Source organism: Neoarius graeffei, chromosome 17, assembly GCF_027579695.1.
Source record: "Neoarius graeffei isolate fNeoGra1 chromosome 17, fNeoGra1.pri, whole genome shotgun sequence".
NCBI lineage: Eukaryota > Metazoa > Chordata > Actinopteri > Siluriformes > Ariidae > Neoarius > Neoarius graeffei.
In genome coordinates, this window is record NC_083585.1 from 30,564,525 (window position 1) to 30,586,697 (window position 22,173).

The window sequence follows — 22,173 nt, forward strand, 5'->3', positions numbered from 1 at the left end:
CTAAGAGCTACCCAAAGATTGGGGTATAACTCACAGATGTCATTATGAGACAGAAAGGTCAGTAGTTCAAACGCAGTGATTTTTGACTGGGGGAGTTCAGGAAGACTCTATTTCTAGAGCCAGTGCATTGCCATCCACATCAGAGTCTTCTGCACGTGCACCTATCTTCCGAAGTGAATAACTCCTGTCACGTCACGTGCGTCTGGTTGTGCAGGAGCGCAGTGGCAGCAACCAGCAGCAAGGATTAGTTAACCTAATGTACCAACTATGAAAATGATACAAAAAATGTTATTTTGTGTCTTTTGTTTCTGCTATATCATGTCATTGATATTACGTTTTTTTAATTAAAAATATTTTCGCAGGTGGGCATTCCAACTGCTCTTGGGGGCCCCCTGGTGGTGTGTGGGGCCCTAAGCGGGCGCTTAATTCACTTATGCCTTGGGCCGGCTGTGGAAGGACAGAACCCATTTCTATATCCCCACCAAACTTCGTTTGGGGAGGGGATAAAAAACAGCAACCCACAATCCAGGGTCTCTTATACCTGGGAATTTCTCATGAACAAACATGAACAAGCCAAAACCTGTTTAGCAGATTACAATTATGCCGTATTCGACTAAAACCCCTCACACAGAACTCCAGCTAGGTTGGAAGAACAACGACAACTACTTTATCTATCACACCCACACTTAAGGACAGTGAAATTCTCTGCATTTAACCCATCTGAAGTACTGAACACACACATACACACACGTAACCAGAGCAATGGGCAGCACGCTGTTTTCACAGAGACTGTGAAGTATTCTGTCAGGTATGTGGCGGTAGACGGGTCTAAGTGCAGGAAGAGTGTGTGATTTTACAGAAAAACAAAACACAAACAAAACTGAAAGTAGAGCCACAAACATGGCTAGAAACAATCATGACCGTGATAATGATAATACTTCGCAAAGCATCTGTGTCTTTATACGCATGTGCTGATTGCACTCAAATCAGCATCAGGTGTTTCCCATAATGACTGGGTCCCAAGTGTGTGCACAACATGCTCTGACGGATCTCCGAATGTAAATGCACTTTTTATGTCTTGGTGAAGTTTAGGTTGTGCTGAGCCACTGCATTGCTCATGTTTACTTCACTGTATAAGAATGAGCACCACGTTGCAGTTGTGAAATAAATTTTTTTTTATTCTTACCTTTGTGGAAATGAAGCGAGCATACCATAGGGTTTTTGATCTTTCCGTTTGACAGAGTCCTGCTGAATGTTTTTTCCCTTCTACATTGAGAAATCCCTCCGGTTTTCCCCCGACGATGAAGTACTTTTGGTAAATAAAAAAAAAATCTGATGTCTTTGTTTCATTCAAAACTATTTGCACATCCAAAAACGCAGCAAAACCTTCCCATACCGATCAATAACAACTAACTTGTCTGAATGAAACACTGCAAGTGTGTCCCCTGTCATGGCGGTGTAGTTACCGTTGCTATGGGGTCACGTGACGGTGCAAAGACTCTATTGTTGCTGCTGGTTTCATCATTAGGGGGAAAAACCCCTGCATTCAGACTTCTGCAAAGCTGCTTTATAACAAAGTCTGTTATTAAAAGCACTATACAAATAATTGAATTAAACTTAATTAAAGGGTTAAGACTAGATTTTCAGCATGTACCAGATCATGGGATCATCTGGGAAGATTAAAAGAAGTATAAAGCCAGCTTAAAATCAGGACACATTTTAAAATACAAAGGACAAATCAGCACTTAATTTTTTTTTTTCCTGACTCATATTCCTGAGTACTGTGTTTCTTAGAAGAAGAAAAAAAAATAGCTTTCACATACTGAGTTGATAAGTAACTTTGGGTCTGCAGGGAAGTAACAAGGCTTCACGACACAGCAGCCAAATGTAAACTTGTGGATTACAAATACGTATTTTCCGGACTATACGTCGCTCCGGAGTTTAAGTCGCATCAGCCAAAAAATGCATTATGAAGACGAAAAAAACATATATACGTCGCACCGGACTATAAGTCGCACTTTTTTGAAGGGTTATTCTATCCATAGAATCTGTGATTGTATCTGATAAGCGGTGCGTGGTTACTGCGCGACTGCATTGTTTATTTAATAAACGAACAGCTGAGCAGTGATAACGCGCCCTTTGCCCTGTAAGTAGCCTAGTCTGATTATTTTAAATATCTACTACTATCTTTAATACTATCACTATCGTTATTACTAATAGCCTATATTATTATAACTAATATTAGTAGCCTATTACTGATGCATTAATCAGTTTGCGTTTAGAATGTTTTTACCGGTAGGGCTTATTATCGCCCCATGGCTCTTTCATCTTTGTTATTAAAGCTGTAGTCATCATCGAGGAGTGTCATTCTTCATTTTTGTCGAATTTTATTTCATCAAATCAGAGGTCAAGTAGGCTATAGGTATATCATCTCCAAAGACAGGTACGGTAGTAAAAACAACCGTCTAGTGAAAAAACAACAACAACCGCTTTTAAATCCCCTACTTAAATCCTTAAAATGAGTCATTTAACTCATGTCTTGTGTGATCTGATCTCCAATGGTGAAATAAACCGGTTGTGATGAGTACAGTCTGTTATTTTAGAAGATAAATGTAATATATAATTTAATATATAGACTAATAAAAATTAATATTTTATAATATAATATCACGACATATTACTGTCTGTAACTGTTTGTCACTAAAGCGTTTTCTAAGATCATAATGTCTGATATTATTATTATTATTATTTTACACACACAATAAGCGCATGCACGGTGGTGTAGTGGTTAGCGCTGTCGCCTCACAGCAAGAAGGTCCTGGGTTCGAGCCCCGGGGCCGGCGAGGGCCTTTCTGTGTGGAGTTTGCATGTTCTCCCCGTGTCCGCGTGGGTTTCCTCCGGGTGCTCCGGTTTCCCCCACAGTCCAAAGACATGCAGGTTAGGTTAACTGGTGACTCTAAATTGACCGTAGGTGTGAATGTGAGTGTGAATGGTTGTCTGTGTCTATGTGTCAGCCCTGTGATGACCTGGCGACTTGTCCAGGGTGTACCCCGCCTTTCGCCCGTAGTCAGCTGGGATAGGCTCCAGCTTGCCTGCGACCCTGTAGAAGGATAAAGCGGCTAGAGATAATGAGATGAGATGAGATGAGATGAATAAGCGCATGTGCTTTAAGTTATAGTAAACCATCCCCCGCCTTTTTTTTTTTGAGTCGCCGGACCCACCCACCTCCTGCGTTCCAGGACCTCCCACTTCACAAATTAAGCACTGCCTAAAATCATTATATAACTTATTTAAATAACTATAGCCCTATCATTAATAATAAAACACAGGTCAATCAAGTTTATCAAGCTGCTGATTTCACTCCAAATCAGCAAATCCATTGAATTCCTCATCCTCGGTGTCGCTTCTGAACAACTCTGCCAACTCCAGCGGCAGACGAAGCGCCGTTTCCTCTTCTTCTGCGTGGCTGTCGTCAGACTCAGCATCAGCTCCAGTTATTCCGCGGTGAAAAACAAAACAAAACATATATACGTCGCACCGGAGTATAAGTCGCATTGCCAGCCGAACCATGAAAAAAAGTGCGACTTATAGTCCGAAAAATACGGTAATAAGAAGTCAGCAAGAGTTGATCCCATGCTGATCATCGAAAGGTTCTGGCAACTGGGTACTGATGCTAGTTAAGTAGTTTAGCTTTCAGCATGAGCATCTGTTCAGAGTCATGCCACCACACCTTACACACTCTCCACAACCCCCACACACTAATTAACATGTATCCCTTTTCCATCAAATCAGTTCCAGGGCTGGTTCGGGGTCAGTGCTTAGTTTGGAACCGGGTTTTCTGTTTCCACTGACAAAGAACTGGCTCTGGGCCAGAAAAACTGGTTCCAGGGTAGCATCAGCTCTTTGCTGGGCTAGAGGAAAGAACTGCTTACGTCAGCGAGGGGGCGGAGTTGTTAAGACCAACAACAATAGCAAGACTGCGAGAGGGCGCCATTTTTAAATAAGCGACGAGATATTATGGATGCAGTAAAGCAGCAGTCATCCATTATTGTTGTTGTTGTTGCTGCTTCTTCTTCTTCTCCGTGTTGTTGTTGCTTCGATGTTCGCGCCAAGGTTTATACAAACGCAGCGACGTAACTGACGTATACAGTGACATAATGACGTGGCTCCCCTTAGCACCCCGAGCTATGGAAAAGCAAACTGGTTCTCAGCTGGTTCGCAAGTTGAACGAGTTCACTGGCCCCGAACCAGCCCTGGAACTGATTTGGTGGAAAAGGGGTAATACACTCACGCATCCACACGATCTCATGTAAATCAACCCACCTGTATACACACACACACACACACACACACACACCCCAACACAACCTCATGCATACACAAACAGAAACCCAAACTTACACATGGGAACCTTTTACAAAATGTTTCAAGAGGCACCAAATTCCCTAATTAGTGTTACTTTAGTGTTCCAATTATCCACTGTGCACTTTGCTGAAGCTATGGCACTGTTTCAGTCACAGTCACCTTCCGAGTTTAATTTCTAGGCTGTGGATCCAGAAGCTTTTTAGTTCCTGCTCTAGAGCTGGTCAATTTCTGCGAACCAGAACCTAACAAAAGTGGACCTTGTGGTAATGACAGGTACGTAGTACTCTAGTCCAGGACTTGGACTCTAGTCCAACTCGTGCCCTAATTTTAAGGACTCGTTGATTGAGCACTGATGACTCAGACTCGTGCATTAACTGCATTCGGACTCGTAAATCGGAGACGAGGACTCGGATTTTTTCTTTATATTTTGTAACATGCCATAATAATTTGGCCCAAGATATTTATATCTACGTTAATTTTTATACTAATTTTGCGCAAGAGAATGCACATTCACCTGTTCATACGTCATGTTCAGGAACAAACGAACATTAATGGCGCTAAAATGCTTGGAGAGAAGCTCTCTAGGATTGTCCGCTTTGCTTATTCAGACTTCTTGTGCAGTGGGAACAAAATGCACTGCTGTGTGTTCAATATGTAGAAGAACGATCGAGGAGACGACGGGGACGACCTCGAACTTCAGTCGTCATTTGGCAAGACTCCACCCAGAGGAGTAAGCGTTAAGTGTTATGCTCATTGCCCTGTTGACAGCGGGGCTTGCTTGCTGACTGATGAACTTGCTAGTGTTAACCCTCTCTCATGTTATATTTGCCCTGCTGATAGTGGGCGGGGCTTGCTGAGCAATGAACAAGCTTTTTATCTGTAGCATGTTAGCTAAAATGGGGCAGTCGAGCAGTAACGTTAGTCCAACACAGTAGCAGAGACACTTTCACATAAAGGCAGCAACAGCCACCGTCAAATGGTGCGGATGGGGTCTTGTTCTCAGACTCGACTCGGTTCAATAGTGGACTCGACTCGAAATTTTCTTTAATGACTTGGACTTGACTCAGACTTGAACACTGCGGACTTGAGGTTTAGTGACTCGACTACAACACTGGGTATTGAACATCACTGATTTGTCGAACTCAAGCCTGGCAGTATGACTAACTCACTTATCTGTAAAGAACAGTGAATAATAATAATAATAATAATAAGTTAAATTTATATAGCGCCTTTCAAGAAACCCAAGGACACTTTACAATTATAGACAAGGAAAATAAATAAATAAATAAATAAATAAAAACATTTAAATAATAATTAAAAAAAATAAATAAAAAGTAAAAAGTCCACCAAGTAGGGGTCAGGATGTAATTCCAGTGGTGTAGCAGCCACAGTCCCACCAAAAGGTGCACGAAAATGAGTCCCACATCTCCAGCACCGCCGCCGTGACGCCGTCAGCAACATCGCTCGAACACCACGCCATGGATCCACAAAGCGAGCAGAGAAGCTCCGCCATGCAGAGCGCTGGTATGTCCAAACCGCCTGCCCAGCTGCCACGACACCACCGAGCAACATCGCTCAGAACATCACGTCAAGCGTTAAAGCACAGAGCGCTGGACAACCACGATGTAAAATGAGCAACAGGCTCACTGCAGTCCACAGCTGGGAGCACAGACATCACCCACAGCGAACCAAGGCCTGGAGGGAACCGACACCCAAAACTAGGTCTGGAGCTACACCACAACCAGCGGGCAAAGCACTCAAACAAACATCAAACTACACAAACACACAGAAAAATAAATAAATAAATAAAATGAAAATAGAAAAAGAAAGAAAATTAAAATAAAAAAAGCTCTGGTGAGAAGCGGCAGCCAGAATGCGCACGATGTACTCTCAACTGGAAACGGAAATGAAAAAAAAAAAAAGGGGGGGGGGGGGCTACAGTGAAGTGGAACATTTCTGTAAACCTTTTATTTTTATACAGGTAGCAAGTCAAAAAACATGGGAGTAAATTGTCTAAACTTCTAGCAGTAAAAAGGCTGGAATGGTGAAATTGTGCTTCTGGCACACTCAGATGCTTCGAAAAGCTGTTAAAATCATAATTTCACAAAAAGCCAAAACAATGTATGACAAGAACTTTAACCCCTGTGTTCACTGTACGGGTGTGCTTTAGCTCCAAGCTGAAATATCAGGATGACTGCACAGTGTGCTTCGCTTTCGTTATTTTACAGTTATTGGTCAAATTAATTTATGGGTTCATTAAGGCCTTAGAAGCCCCAAGCCTTTATTATTAGGCCTTATATTGTATGTTATTCAGCCATGACTGTGTTATTTATGAAAATAAATGTAAGCATGCTGAGATCTGCTGTAAGCGGAGCGAGTTACTTAGTATTAGTTGAAGCCCCAGGCAGAGAGATCGAGAGATGGTGCTCGGCAAGAGAGTACATGGCTAGGCACATGGAAAGGTAACAACAGGAAGTAGCTTCTGTTTCGAGGAGCTTTGAGAAAACTTTTCAATTTCCCCAAGTTAATCACCTACTTGCATGTTATTTTCAGAGTTGGAACATGAAGCAAAAAACAAAAACAATAATGTACAATTTCTCATTCAGAAGATTCACAGCTCTTTAGTTCTTCAGTAGAAACACGGACGGAAGCACAACCTCTATGTTAATAAGTGTGGATAGATCTCTGAAACACAAGTACGCCCTTCTGTATCTGCGCTCTCCTCTCTGAGAGGAAATTGAATAGCATACTTGATGCCACTGGTCACATCAAAGCAGTTTATACAGTTTCAGTGTGAGACACAGACTCAACAGGCACGTGTGCGCGCGCGCATGTTTTATGATGCCGTGTGCAGGATATACGAGAATATATGATTCCATATTTCATATGTGCCTCTATCAGCTATACTCATACACGCCCCAGCCCTTAAAGTCCATTTCCTTTATCCGTGTTTTCCGGTCTCAGCGCTTCACAGACACTGACTGATGCTCTTTTCATTAAAATTGATGTATGGCCTCCAGCATTGCTCTTCTTACACACACACACATACACACAGCAAGAAGGGGAGATGGAGAGATTATGTTCTCACATGATGGCATTGACGTGCTTGTCGAGGCGAGGGGAGGTGCATCCCAGGATCTCTCCCGGAGACAGCGGTCGACACTGAGGCACAAGAACCTCATAATCCGGCCTCAGCTCTGCACTGACTGCCTGTAGGGACAGACAGAGACATATCACTGTTGTTGGAAAGATGAAGAGGTATAGAAAGATGAAAAGGCAGAGAGAGAGAGAGAGAGAGAGAGAGAGAGAGAGAGAGAGAAGTGAAAAACAAAAGACAGGGAGATACCCAGGTACCCTTTCCTGAATGAACTTCAAGTAAAGAGGAACGAGTTGAGCTACACTCCAAATAAACAGACAAAAGTTATTTGAAGGCTTTAAACCAAACAGCTCAAAGGGAATAAAACGCATCCGATGCCGACCCGCTGTGGCCACCCGGAGCACCATACAAATGGCTAGACAGCAAGCATGGCAGAAACACAACACGTGCGTTGCAAACACGAACATGGCACCGACTGCACATAGCACAAGATAACACTGCCACAGACAATTCAGAGCTGTCAATTAAAAGAAAAAACAACAACCCACATACACACACAAAACAGAAAGCCACACAGTGTGTATACTGTACGCTGGTGTATATTACTACCAATACTACGAGTAACATTAACACTACCACCACCAACATTAACGCCACCAACATTACTACTACCACCAACACCATTACTACCACCACCAATAACACTACCACCATTAACACCAACACCACTACTACTACAACCACCATTAACACCACCACCAATAACACTACCACCATTAACACCAACACCACTACTACTACAACCACCATTAACACCACCACCAATAACACTACCACCATTAACACCAACACCACTACTACTACAACCACCATTAACACCACCACCAATAACACTACCACCATTAACACCAACACCACTACTACTACAACCACCATTAACACCACCACCATTAACACCAACACCACTACTACTACAACCACCATTAACACCACCACCAATAACACTACCACCATTAACACCAACACCACTACTACTACAACCACCATTAACACCACCACCAATAACACTACCACCATTAACACCAACACCACTACTACTACAACCACCATTAACACCACCACCAATAACACTACCACCATTAACACCAACACCACTACTACTACAACCACCATTAACACCACCACCAATAACACTACCATCATTAACACCAACACCACTACTACTACAACCACCATTAACACCACCACCAATAACACTACCACCATTAACACCACCACCAATAACACTACCACCATTAACACCAACACCACTACTACTACAACCACCACCAATAACACTACCACCATTAACACCAACACCACTACTACTACAACCACCATTAACACCACCACCAATAACACTACCATCATTAACACCAACACCACTACTACTACAACCACCACCAATAACACTACCACCATTAACACCAACACCACTACTACTACAACCACCATTAACACTACCACCATTAACACCAACACCACTATAACCACCATTAACACCACCACCACCAATAACACTACCATCATTAACACCAACACCACTACTACTACAACCACCATTAACACCACCACCAATAACACTACCACCATTAACACCAACACCACTACTACTACAACCACCATTAACACCACCACCAATAACACTACCACCACAACCATCACCAATAACACTACCATCATTAACACCACCACCACCAATAACATTACTACCATTAACACCAACACTACTACCACCACCAGTAACACTACCACCATTAACACAAACACCAATACTATTAACACCACTACTATTACCACCACCAATAACACTACCATTAACACCACCACCATTAACACCACCACTATAACCACCACCACTATCATTACTACCAACATCATTAACACCATCACTACTACCACCATTAACACCGCCACTACTTACACTACCATCACAACCATCACCACCACCACGACCATTAACTCTACCACCACTTCCACCATCTCCACTACTACTACAATTAACAGCACCACCATTAACACCACCACCACTTCTACTCCTAATAAATCGGTGCTAATCTGACCTATGTTAATAACACCAACACTATGATTAATCAACAGAACAGTCAATTAGATGTCCTGAATCCTGAGTCATTATGTTCACAGAACACAACAGTGGATTGAGTGTTAGAGTCTCCTGCAACAATACTGCAATCATGATTAATCCAGAACCCTGTGTGCGGTCCTAAAGCCAGCCAGTGAGCCTTACAACTCAACTTGACTAAATATTGTTCAGAAGGGATAATAAAAGTATGATAAACAAAAATAAAGTAGGAGCAAAGAGATTAAAAATAAAACAAGCAATAAAATTGTACTAACTAATGAGAGGTGCTAAAATGACAAGAAAAGGGGGCCTAATTAAATGCAACATTGAATATGAGCGTCTAGACTCACCGAGCCCACTCTGAATAAATATAAAGCTCAAGAGTGGGCTATGATTACTTTTTCAATGTGATTTTTTTTAAACCAACAATTTTCCCCAGTTTATTTGTTGCCACTAGACGAGTCTCCCCGATTGCACAACTACTACCAATCCTGGAGAGTAAAACAAGCTTCCTCCATGACACATGGACGCTTTCTCACTTAGATCCAGGGGTTCGGACCACAAATGGACTTTATGAATTTTATGTGCCTTTACCATCCTACTGTAACATTCAGTGGCGTGCACAGATAGACACGAGGTGGTGCTCAAGCACCTGCCCCTCTGTCCTCTGTCCAAAAAAGTGCCCTTTTGAATTTTTTTTTACAGTCTACTGAGGCCAATGTCGACATGATCTTTTAGAAAAGCCGTGGCATTAAAAGCGTGTGAAAATAATGTCCCGATGTGTGCCCCCTCCGCACACACACCGGACCTCTGTCTCTCTTGCTCTGTCACGTGAACAAGCGTGCAGTGCATTCAATGTGAGGTTGCAGCAGCATAGCGTCCTGGAAGCCACGGCCTTGTCGTAGCGCAGACAACACATCGGGCAGTCAGTCAGCTCTTCCCCTGCCCCACCAGCCAGGTAACACATGAATCGAGTGAAAATGTATTGTTTGCCCTCTAAGCCCAAGCTGTAATTATTTTGTCGTGAAGTAGCCCGTCGCATACAGAAACAACTGCACATGGCAGCCTTTGCCAGCTTATTTGCTCCCTTTCCATATGGAGAAACAAACTGAACAACATTTTAAATGTAGCCTAAACCATTGAGGCAACCCCACTCTCCATCAATTCCAACCTGTTTTTGGGCAATTCCATGTAAATGTCAACCTCACCATGCAAAAATAAAGCAACATGTAATACATCAAAACCACTCCCAGAGATCTCACCTAGGCCTGTATTTTACAGATGTGAATAAGTTGAACCAATTTGTAACCAACCTAATATGTCACTGTCAGTCTTTCTTTCTTATAATGTAAAACCCAAGCTAAAACCAACTTTGATCATGTACAATTCTATATTATTGCCACAAGCCACAGAAATGTATGCTAAAATCCACAAAACAGCAAAACAATAGCCATCCTAAATATTATTTAAGAACTTTGATAGTTTTAGCTGATATTTAGAGTTTTTCAAAGGGTTATGGTGGTTAAATTGCTGATTTTCTAAACATATGCCATGTCTATTTCAGACGCGTCACATCCATAACGGAATTTCGTCACATCCATAACGCTGACTTTTCCTTCCGAAACTCTGCATGAAATACAAAATATTTTAAACAAAGATTTTTTAATATTCACCTTGGACCCCTCTATCAAATGGATATCTCCATTTCGACATTAGGTTTACAATTTCACAGAGTTTGATAAAAATGTACAGTCACCCAAGAAAAGTGATACTTTTTCTGTCACATCCATAACGCATCTTTTATTGGCATTTTCTGGCATGCCCTAGATGTACTATGGGAATTGTTCTTGTTCTATCACTTCTCCAGTATGGTACAGCCTTAAAATATGCAACACCTGTTTAAATACTGGGAGACAATAAAACATGCACTGGGTCATTTGTTGCCATTTTGAGTTCAAGTGTCACGTCCATAATGCTGGAATTGCTCTTTTATAACATGATTAAGAATATCACGTTATGCTAGTATGCACGCACGCCATTATGCAAATAAAGGAGAGCTCCGTTGAGCCCATTGAGTGTGTATATTTCGTTACAAATTTTAAGATGATCTCACGGAAATCTGTGAATAAACACAGTCTTGAGACTCAAGTCAGTGACGGGAAGATCAGACTTTCAGACTTTATCAGACTTTTTAAAGATGGAACTACAGAAAAATACCCAAAACTTTGATATGATTATGAACACAAGAGGAGGGTTAAATCTCAGACTTTTATAATAAGGTGTTCCACATGCGCAAAAAAGTGAGTGCCCTTTTTCCCCCCCAGAGCACTTGCCCCCCAAAATGTCTCTGCACGCCACTGGTAACATTTAATCATTTTATGATGTTATAAACATTTGTTTAACCTAACTGATGGAATATTCCTTGCACTGACGTCACCGTCTAGTGGGAACAGTGAGCTTACATTGCTTGAGAGAGCTTTTCAAGTAGTCAGGTGGTATGTTTGAAAGAGCGCAGCACATTTAAACTGTCACATCAAGTTGGAAACAATACGCAAGGAATAAAACACAAGATGGTGTGTTGTTTTAGGAAAATAATCCACGCCGGTGTGGTGTGATGTAGCGAGGCCAGGCTTACACTTGACATGACTTTGCGTGCGCACGCAGAAGCAGTGGCTGCATGGTCGGGATTATAAAGAAAATGGAAAGAAAACGTAATTACTGTAGAAAGTTATCATAATATTCAAAATTAACCAAATCGAAGGAAGACTATGCTGAAGGTGGAACATGTGAATGCAGAGACTTTTATTTTCTGCAGTAGATTCCAGCCTGGTTTCTGTCTTTTTGTGAGAAATGAGGTTTTGAAGATGTGATTATAGGTACACACTCGCCTGCATACTTTATGTACATCTGCAAGATGAAATGTGACATACGCTAGATGGCACTTCGGAGCCAAAACACTCCTGCTGTCAGTTTTCCAAGTCAAACTGTAAAATGCTTAGTGATTTCATGCACAGCAATGTTAAACACACTGATAAGCACTGCTTGTTTTTAAATCTTTCTATGTACTGTCGTCAGGACTCTTGTTATGAGCCCTGTCTCAAAAAAAATACCCTCTGACTTTACAGTAAAAAATATTAACTAATATAGAAAATCCGGGCAGCATGGTGGTGTAGTGGTTAGCGCTGTCGCCTCACAGCAAGAAGGTCCGGGTTCGAGCCCCGTGGCCGGCGAGGGCCTTTCTGTGCGGAGTTTGCATGTTCTCCCCGTGTCCGCATGGGTTCCCTCCAGGTGCTCCGGTTTCCCCCACAGTCCAAAGACATGCAGGTTAGGTTAACTGGTGATTCTAAATTGACCGTAGGTGTGAATGTGAGTGTGAATGGTTGTCTGTGTCTATGTGTCAGCCCTGTGATGACCTGGCGACTTGTCCAGGGTGTACCCCGCCTTTCGCCCGTAGTCAGCTGGGATAGGCTCCAGCTTGCCTGCGACCCTGTAGAAGGATAAAGCGGCTACAGATAATGAGATGAGAAAATCCAGATGATGCACAAAATAGATCTTTCGGTAGGTCTGAATGTGATATGAGAGGGTTGTAAAATTCAAACACTAACCATAATTGTTACATCAGTACTCGATAAGAAGGTCTGGAGCAGTACATAAACATGCAATTTGAGATATAAAGCTAGTTGACTGAGAAATTTGTCCATTTTTATTGCTGAATTCCTTTGATATTCAAAAGATCTGAATATCTTTTGAATGTGTGTGGAATATACGTGTCTTAGTCTTGATCTTTTATTTATCTTTCATGCGACTTGCATCGGCAAAGGACAGCCAACCAATTTCGTTCTACTGTACTTGTGCATTACAATGAAAATAAAGGTCTATCTATTAAAGCTAGACTGCCTTTCAGAATTTTCAAGTGTAGGTTATAAAAAGAATTTTCCCCGACACTCAATTAATTTGTTTAATGGACCAAAAGCTACTGAATTTGAATCGCAAACTTCCGATTTTATTTTATTTTTAAAACAGAATAATTAATGAATTTAAGGCCATGTGGCCCTAAATTCTCCACTATTTTTTCCTGCTTCACCATAGCCCAGTTCAAGATAGTACGTCATGCATCACGTGGTGGGCTTTCCCCGTTCATGCAAAGCATTATGGGATAAAAATTTGAAACAGGAGAGAACAATGGAGGACGTGAGTGTGTGAATGAAACGTGAAAGACCGACTACAGTAACGGAAAGCGAGAAGAAAAGACGTTATGTTGCGAAGGAAAAGAAACGCAGGACCAAACTAATAAGTATCGGCGCTCAGCGAGCACCTCGGTGTGATCAACTGTTCCTTTAGCGACAGAATGATGGAACTGTCAGTGCACGCTCAAAGGTAAACCTGTAGATGGCAGTAATGCAACACTGTGGATGCCAGCTGCTGTAAAACCCAAAAGAAGAAGAGGAAGAAGGTAAACCTGCGCATGTGCACATGGACTTCTTCTGTCTGCTTGAAGCGAATCATTTCATGCACATTATTTGCTTGGGAATCCCCTCAAATTAAATAACTTCCCAGCCACAGAATGGCCTGAGGTTTTGTGAGATATTACAGAAATAAACATACATCACAATGACCAAGTTTCAGAGGGAACTAAATTTCACAGATTTTATGAAATCGAAAGGCCGTCTACCTTAATAAAGGTCTATCTACACTAGTGCATCATGTCAGAATAATGAAAAGGTCAAAATAGCAGCATTTTTGATATTAATTTTTAAAATAAACAAACAGATCCAAGTAATGTTTCTCTTATTATCCCATGGAAATGCCTACATTCGTCCATTTGCTATGTCTAAATCAGAAATTGATAAAAAAAATTTTCCTTTTGCTATTGTTCAGTTAATAAATGCATGAGGCTAAAAACAGGGCTAAAAAAAAAACCTCAGAAAACATCTTAATTAGTCAGTCAGAAATACAGTACACAGAATACAGAAACTGTACAGATTAAAATACTCAGCTAAACAATTAGTTTAAAACTTTTCTGAGCCACATCCAGCATCGCCTTTTCCCCCCCTTTATTCCAAATATTCAGATCACACTGTATTTCTGCAGCCGTACAAAAATGCTGCCAACCAACTCGTGTTCCACACCATGTTTGTTACAACTAAGACAATTGCGAGATCAAAAGGTCACCTGCAGCGCAGCCACAAACTGGATGGTGCTGACGAGAGCGAGGGAGCGCCCTGGGGGGAAATTGAACCGGAGTGTGTCAAGAAAGTGAGCCGTGTCCATCTGGATGTCCACAAACACATAAAGCATCTTGATTCCTGCTGTGGCATCTATGGGAACTGCACACATGCAGGAAGGCGCACACACACACACACACACACACACACACACACACACACACACACACACAGAGAGAGAGAGAGAGCGCGTGAGCGCATGCTTAACCCAACAGGTATAATCTAGATTATCATCATTTTGGTAATAAAAACACTGAACCCTGCAAACCTTCTGATGTACATAATAATAATAATAATAGAAAAGGTTTGTATGAAACCCGACTTGAGATTCAATTTAAGGCTGAATGACATACAAAGAAATGCACAAAATATCAATAACTGCACACATTAGGTCAGATCTGGCAGAGACAGAAACAGAGAAGGCAAGAGTGAGCCACGCATTATAAGCGGATGATCATAATTATAGCAGCTCGTGCTGAATTCACTCAGGAGTCTCATACCATGGCCATTTTGTTGCTATTAGAAAAACACAAGCAATTTTTCAAACGTACTGACACATATAATAAAACTAGTGTAGGAGGAGAGAACAAGATAATGACCCATGATGAAAAAAAAGAAGGGAAAACTAAAAATACAAAGGAGATAGATGAGAAAGCAGAGAGATTAATATTGCCAAAGAGGTTGAACGTAGTTGCTGATGAAGAACCTGAGAGAGAGGCATGTGGTAAGTAAGGAATAAATACACGACAGGGTGTGCTGCTGTAGGAAAAACAATCAGTAGTGGTGGGGCGGGGGATGCCGCGATCACCCTCAAGTTGACAGAACGTAATCTTGTACTACAGCAATATGCCAATAACAAGATCAACTGTGAGCTCCTGCTCACTTACGTATCCCCCCCGCTCTCGCTTATGGGTCCGTCTCAGAAACTGGTCCCTCATTTGGGACATTATGGTCAAAAAAATTTTTTTTCTAATTTTCCTATTTTTTTTTTGCATTTACCTAACACTCAATGTTTCTTTTGTCATGTTTAATAAGAATAAAGATAGTATCTTGCTTTATCTGGCCTCCACTGTGGAACATTTTTTTGATTAAAATTCAAATGCTTTTGTAAAATTGATTTCCATATAAAATAACTCCATCATGAAGAATTAAAGCCCCTCCTTCACAGATGAGTGAAAATATTGAATAAATTTCCTCTTTTTGATTGCTTGGGTTAAAAATGCCAAGTTATGGTGACTGAATTGATTATTCACTTAAATATGAATAATATGATACATTTTGGGGATTTGATATGGCGAAATAGGACACAATGGAAAAATCAAGAACGCACCGGAAAGATGAGAATAACGGCGCTGGTAAAAGAACAGCGACTGTACCGGCTGAAGGTCGCGCGGGTCTCTGCTGCGGCGTGCGAGCAATGGGACATCACTACCGCACCGGACGGAGCGTGAGGCCGGGGCGGGGTGGGGCAAAATGACTGGCTGTAGAGTCTATCAAAAGTTCGATCTAAATTGACCATGGTTGCAAAATATTGGCCAAAAATACGCAAACACTACGAAATATGAAAGTAAGATGAAAAAGAAACATTCTATTGCCTTATACTGCAAGACTAAAACAAAATAAAACTGTCAAAACTCACCTTTTCAGTGATAACGTCCGAACAGATCACTCGCGTAACAGAAAGACCGCAAATGGAAGCACGATCGACTTTAACTGTTTGAGTGGAAAATTCCATTCTACACATGCAAATTGTTAATGTGTGCCCTTCCCCGCACACAAATAACACGCTACGGTAAAAAATAGACCACAACTCATTTTATAGCTCAGAAATTCATACAAGACCAGCTACCATCGTAACATATTCTGTAAGAAACATATTCTATACCTAAATTTCAGCTTTCGGTTTAAGTTAAGTTTTCGTTTTTAAGTTGCTACTTTTGGTGAGGTAGTGACTTTGACCCTGAGGCTTTCCGTTTAGATCAAAACACACGATCGTATTGGTTTTGGGTCTGCGGAAAATGGAGTTGCAACGGTGATCAAATATTTTGCATGATGTTTTATTACGGTTATGATTATTCTGTGAGCGCACCAATCCTTAGGTGTATAAAGTTACAACTTAAAATACAATTAGTGATAACTGTAGACTTTTCAGTGGACTACAACCTTTTTAAGGGAATGCGATGTAGTCAACCATTTATTATGTCCCAGATCAAGCCACCATTTTCCCACAAATTTGCAGAATTTTTGGCAAATTCTGAATAGAGTATTCACATCAAAGATTTAGTTTTATCTGTATTATTTCTTTCATCATTTTATTTCAAATTAAAACCAACATCACCATTCAAAACCGTATAGTTTATTGACTGAATATGTTTAGTGGGCTACCCCCACAGTACCCAGTTTCAGACATTTAATATCAGAATGTAAGCAACTGAAGGCACAGGACACTTATTATGAATGTTGACTTCAACAAATAATTCACCCTGAAACAAGTAAAGAACAGTGTTCTCCACAGGGATTTCAAATAGCATCCTGGTAAACTGTCATTTTGAAATAACATTTCACTTCTTGAAATAGTGTCAAAATCCATGCTATATGTTTCGTAAACACATTCAGTCGGTAAACAGGAAGTCGATGTGGAACAGACCTGAAAACGGTATGCACAGTATAGAACCCCAAGCTGAAGCTCGGTACTAAATATCAAGCAGTTGTGATTTGTAGTTGCTGAGAAAAATGTTGTGAAAATTTTGTAAATCCACCCTATGTGTTTCGTAAATACGTTCAATCGGTGAACAGGAAGTCGATGTGCGACAGACCTGAAAATGCTACACATGGTATAGAACCCCAAGCTGAAGCTCAGTACCAAATATCAAGCAGTTGTGGTTTATAGTTGCTGAGAAAAGTGTTACGAAAATGTTGTAAATCCACGCTATGTGTTTTGTAAATACGTTCAATTGCTAAACAGGAAGTAGATGTGGGACAGACCTGAAAAGTTCAGCTGAAGCTCAGTACCAAAATATCAAGCAGGTGTGGTTTGCAGTTGTTGAGAAAAGTGTTACGAAAATTTTGTAAATCCACGCTCTCAAGGTCGATGATCGACTTTGTAGTCGTGTCATCTGATCTCCGACCCTATGTCTTGGACACTCGGGTGAAGAGAGGGGCTGAGTTGTCAACTGATCACCACCTGGTGGTGAGTTGGATCCGCTGGCGGAGGAGGAAGCTGGACAGACCTGGCAGGCCCAAACGTATGGTGAGGGTCTGCTGGGAACGTCTGGCCGAGCACTCTGTCGGGGAGGTCTTTAACTCCCACCTCCGGGAGAGCTTTTCCCAGCTTCCGAGGGAGGCGGGGGACATTGAGTCTGAGTGGACCATGTTCTCTACCTCCATTGTGGATGCAGCTGTTCGGAGCTGTGGCCGCAAGGTCTCCGGTGCCTGTCGTGGCGGCAATCCCCGAACCCGGTGGTGGACACCGGAAGTAAGGGATGCCGTCAAGCTGAAGAAGGAGTCCTATCGGGCCATGTTGACCTCCAGGACTCCTGAGGCAGCCGACGGGTATCGGCAGGCCAGGCGTGCTGCAGCTCGGGCAGTTGCGGAGGCAAAAACTCGGAACTGGGAGGAGTTCGGGGAGGCCATGGAGAAGGACTATCGGTCGGCCTCGAAGAAATTCTGGCAAACCGTCCGGCGCCTCAGGAGGGGGAAGCAGTACTCTGCCAACACTGTTTACAGTGCGGGTGGGGAGCTGTTGACCTCGACTGGGGACATTGTCGGGCGGTGGAAGGAATACTTTGAGGATCTCCTCAATCCCACTGTCATGTCTTCCACTGAGGAGACTGAGGCTGATGACTCAGAGGTGGACTCGTCCATTACCCAAGCCGAAGTCACTGAGGTGGTTTGCAAGCTCCTCGGTGGCAAGGCACCGGGGGTGGATGAGATCCGCCCTGAGTATCTCAAGTCTCTGGATGTTGTGGGGCTGTCTTGGTTGACACGCCTCTGCAACATCGCGTGGCGGTCGGGGACAGTGCCTCTGGAGTGGCAGACTGGGGTGGTGGTCCCTCTTTTTAAGAAAGGGGACCGGAGAGTGTGCTCCAATTATAGGGGAATCACACTTCTCAGCCTCCCAGGGAAAGTTTACTCCAGGGTACTGGAGAGGAGAATTCGACCAATAGTCGAACCTCGGATCCAGGAGGAACAATGCGGTTTTCGTCCTGGTCGCGGAACACTGGACCAGCTCTATACCCTTCATAGGGTGCTCGAGGGTTCATGGGAGTTTGCCCAACCAGTCCACATGTGCTTTGTGGATCTGGAGAAGGCATTCGACCGTGTCCCCCGTGGTATTCTGTGGGGGGTGCTTTGGGAGTATGGGGTTCGGGGCTCTTTGCTAAGGGCTGTCCGGTCCCTGTACGAACGGAGCAGGAGTCTGGTTCGCATTGCCGACAGTAAGTCAGACCTGTTCCCGGTGCATGTTGGACTCCGTCAGGGCTGCCCTTTGTCACCGGTTCTGTTCATAATTTTTATGGACAGAATTTCTAGGCGCAGCCAGGGGCCGGAAGGAATCCTGTTTGGGAACCACAGGATTTCATCTCTGCTTTTTGCGGATGATGTTGTCCTGTTGGCTTCTTCAAACCAGGACCTTCAGCATGCACTGGGGCGGTTTGCAGTCGAGTGTGAAGCGGCTGGGATGAGAATCAGCACCTCCAAGTCCGAGGCCATGGTTCTCGACCGGAAAAGGGTGGCTTGCCCTCTCCAGGTTGGTGGAGAAGTCCTGCCTCAAGTGGAGGAGTTTAAGTATCTCGGGATCTTGTTCACGAGTGAGGGAAGGATGGAGCGTGAGATTGACAGGCGGATCGGTGCAGCCTCCGCAGTGATGCGGTCACTTTACCGGTCCGTCGTGGTGAAGAAGGAGCTGAGCCAAAAGGCGAAGCTCTCAATTTACCGGTCGATCTACGTTCCGACTCTCACCTATGGTCATGAGCTTTGGGTAATGACAGAAAGAACAAGATCACGGATACAAGCGGCTGAAATGAGTTTCCTTCGCAGGGTGGCTGGGCGCTCCCTTAGAGATAGGGTGAGAAGCACAGTCACTCGGGAGGAGCTCGGAGTAGAGCCGCTGCTCCTCCACATCGAGAGGAACCAGCTGAGGTGGCTCGGGCATCTTTTTCGGATGCCTCCTGGACGCCTCCCTGGGGAGGTGTTCCAGGCATGTCCCCCCGGGAGGAGGCCCCGGGGAAGACCCAGGACACGCTGGAGGGACTATGTCTCTCGGCTGGCCTGGGAACGCCTCGGTGTTCTTCCCGAGGAGCTGGCCGAGGTGTCTGGGGAAAGGGAAGTTTGGGCTTCCATGCTTAGACTGCTGCCTCCGCGACCCGGTCCTGGATAAGCGGAAGAAGACGAGACGACGAGACGAGAGACGAGACGCTCTCATCTCATCTCATCTCATCTCATCTTCCGCTTATCCGGAGCCGGGTCGCGGAAGCAGCAGTTTGGGCATGGAAGCCCAAACTTCCCTCTCCCCAGACACCTTGGCCAGCTCCTCGGGAAGAACACCAAGGCATTCCCAGGCCAGCCGAGAGACATAGTCCCTCCAGTGTGTCCTGGGTCTTCCCCAGGGCCTCCTCCTGGGGGAACATGCCTGGAACACCTCCCCAGGGAGGCATCCAGGAGGCATCCAAAAGAGATGCCCGAGCCACCTCAGTTGATTCCTCTCGATGTGGAGGAGCAGCGGCTCTACTCCAAGCTCCTCCCAAGTGATTGTGCTTCTCACCTATGGTCATGAGCTTTGGGTAATGACCAAAAGAACAAGATCGCGGATACAAGCGGCCGAAATGAGTTTCCTTTGCAGGGTGGCTGGGCGCTCCCTTAAATCCATGCTATATGTTTCGTAAATACATTCAGTTGATAAACAGGAAGTTGATGTGTGACAGACCTGAAAACGGTATAGACGGTACAGAACCCCAAGCTGAAGCTCGGTACCAAATATCAAGCAGTTGTGATTTGTAGTTGCTGAGAAAAATGTTGTGAAAATTGTGTAAATCTACGCTATATGTTTCGTAAACACGTTCAATCGGTAAACAGGAAGTCGATATGCGACAGACCTGAAAACGGTATACACAGTATAAAACCCCAAGCTGAAGTTTGCTACCAAGTATCAAGTGGCTATGATTTGTGGTTGCTGAGAAAAAGGGCATTTCGGATGGACGGAGATACGGACGGACAGACAAAGGTAAACCAGTATACCCCCTTCCTTCGGAGCAGGGGTATGAGTACAGTTTTTCTTTATTAAATAAGGACACATCATGCTTTTTATGCATTATAGTGACATTTAATGGTGTCTGATATAGGGTTCTCCATGTTAGTATAGAAATGATAAGAAAATAAACCTGCGATTTACCCTGAAGCCAGTCAGAGTTAGTGTGAAAATGTATCAGTATAGTCTGACCAATCAGGATCAAGCATTCAACAGCACTGCGGTATCAGGCAGAACAGAGCAGACGTGAGAAAGTGAGGTTAGAGATATTAAAAAAAGGCTACTGTAGAGAAGGAATTAGGTAGAACACGGGAGATAAAGGAGAAAAATAGAAAAAGGTTTGAGAAGAGAAATGGATGAGGTTATGAATATTTTAATATACAGTATCTAGCAAAAATCATAACGTTCATTTCGACACAGGCCTGGGACAAAGTTTTAACTGCTGACACTTATCAACTTTTTATGGCCACCTGGAAATCATATTAAAGTAAAAAGAAGAAAAAGTAGAAGAAAAACATGAGGCGTAAGTGTAATTGACTCGTGCTTTAAGCCAATTAGGACCGCAGTCCAGAAGCTCATGAACTGTATAATTACAGTCTCCGTCAACAAGCACCATAAATCTTCACTCCCCCATTCCTGCTCTCCCTCTCTGTTCATCTCCCTCTCTCCTCACACATGCACAACTGCTCCAGCAGGCAAGAGTGAGAGGCCTTACGAAGTCAGGGAAATGAAAGATGACAGGAAGAGATGGAAAAAGCAGTGTGGGAGAGAGACGGCAAGAGGTCGGGGGTCTCAGTCAGGCCAAACGGATTTTAACGTGCTACTGGTGTTCGACAGCGTTGGATTTGATGGTCATCATGCTTCATTTCCAAACCATCTTATTGCGTGCAGGCTGTCAGATTGATAAAGCATGCAGCTTGCATTTTTACACACACACACTAAATTTGTACACCATTTACATACTTATACAGCACACATTCGTTAACTGGGGAAAAAAAACCCCATGTATTAAACATAGACCAGCATTGTTAATTTTCTTTAAACAGCTTGTTCAGAGTAATTATATGAAATATTTACCATTACAATGTATTCAATAGGGCGGCACGGTGGTGTAGTGGTT

At 43.2% G+C, this 22,173-nt stretch overlaps 1 protein-coding gene across 2 annotated transcripts in view; it reads right to left on the minus strand.

Annotated features, from left to right (window-relative positions):
• The window catches only part of dph1 (diphthamide biosynthesis 1), a 309,721-nt gene that overhangs the window by 60,181 nt on the left and 227,367 nt on the right, over positions 1–22,173 (minus strand). For both annotated transcript variants that reach the window (XM_060898077.1, XM_060898076.1), the window contains 2 exons: positions 14,757–14,911; positions 7,454–7,575 (listed from right to left, as the gene is read on the minus strand). In XM_060898077.1, the coding sequence (XP_060754060.1) occupies positions 7,454–7,575; positions 14,757–14,911 (277 nt within the window). The remainder of the gene's footprint in view (positions 1–7,453; positions 7,576–14,756; positions 14,912–22,173) is intronic.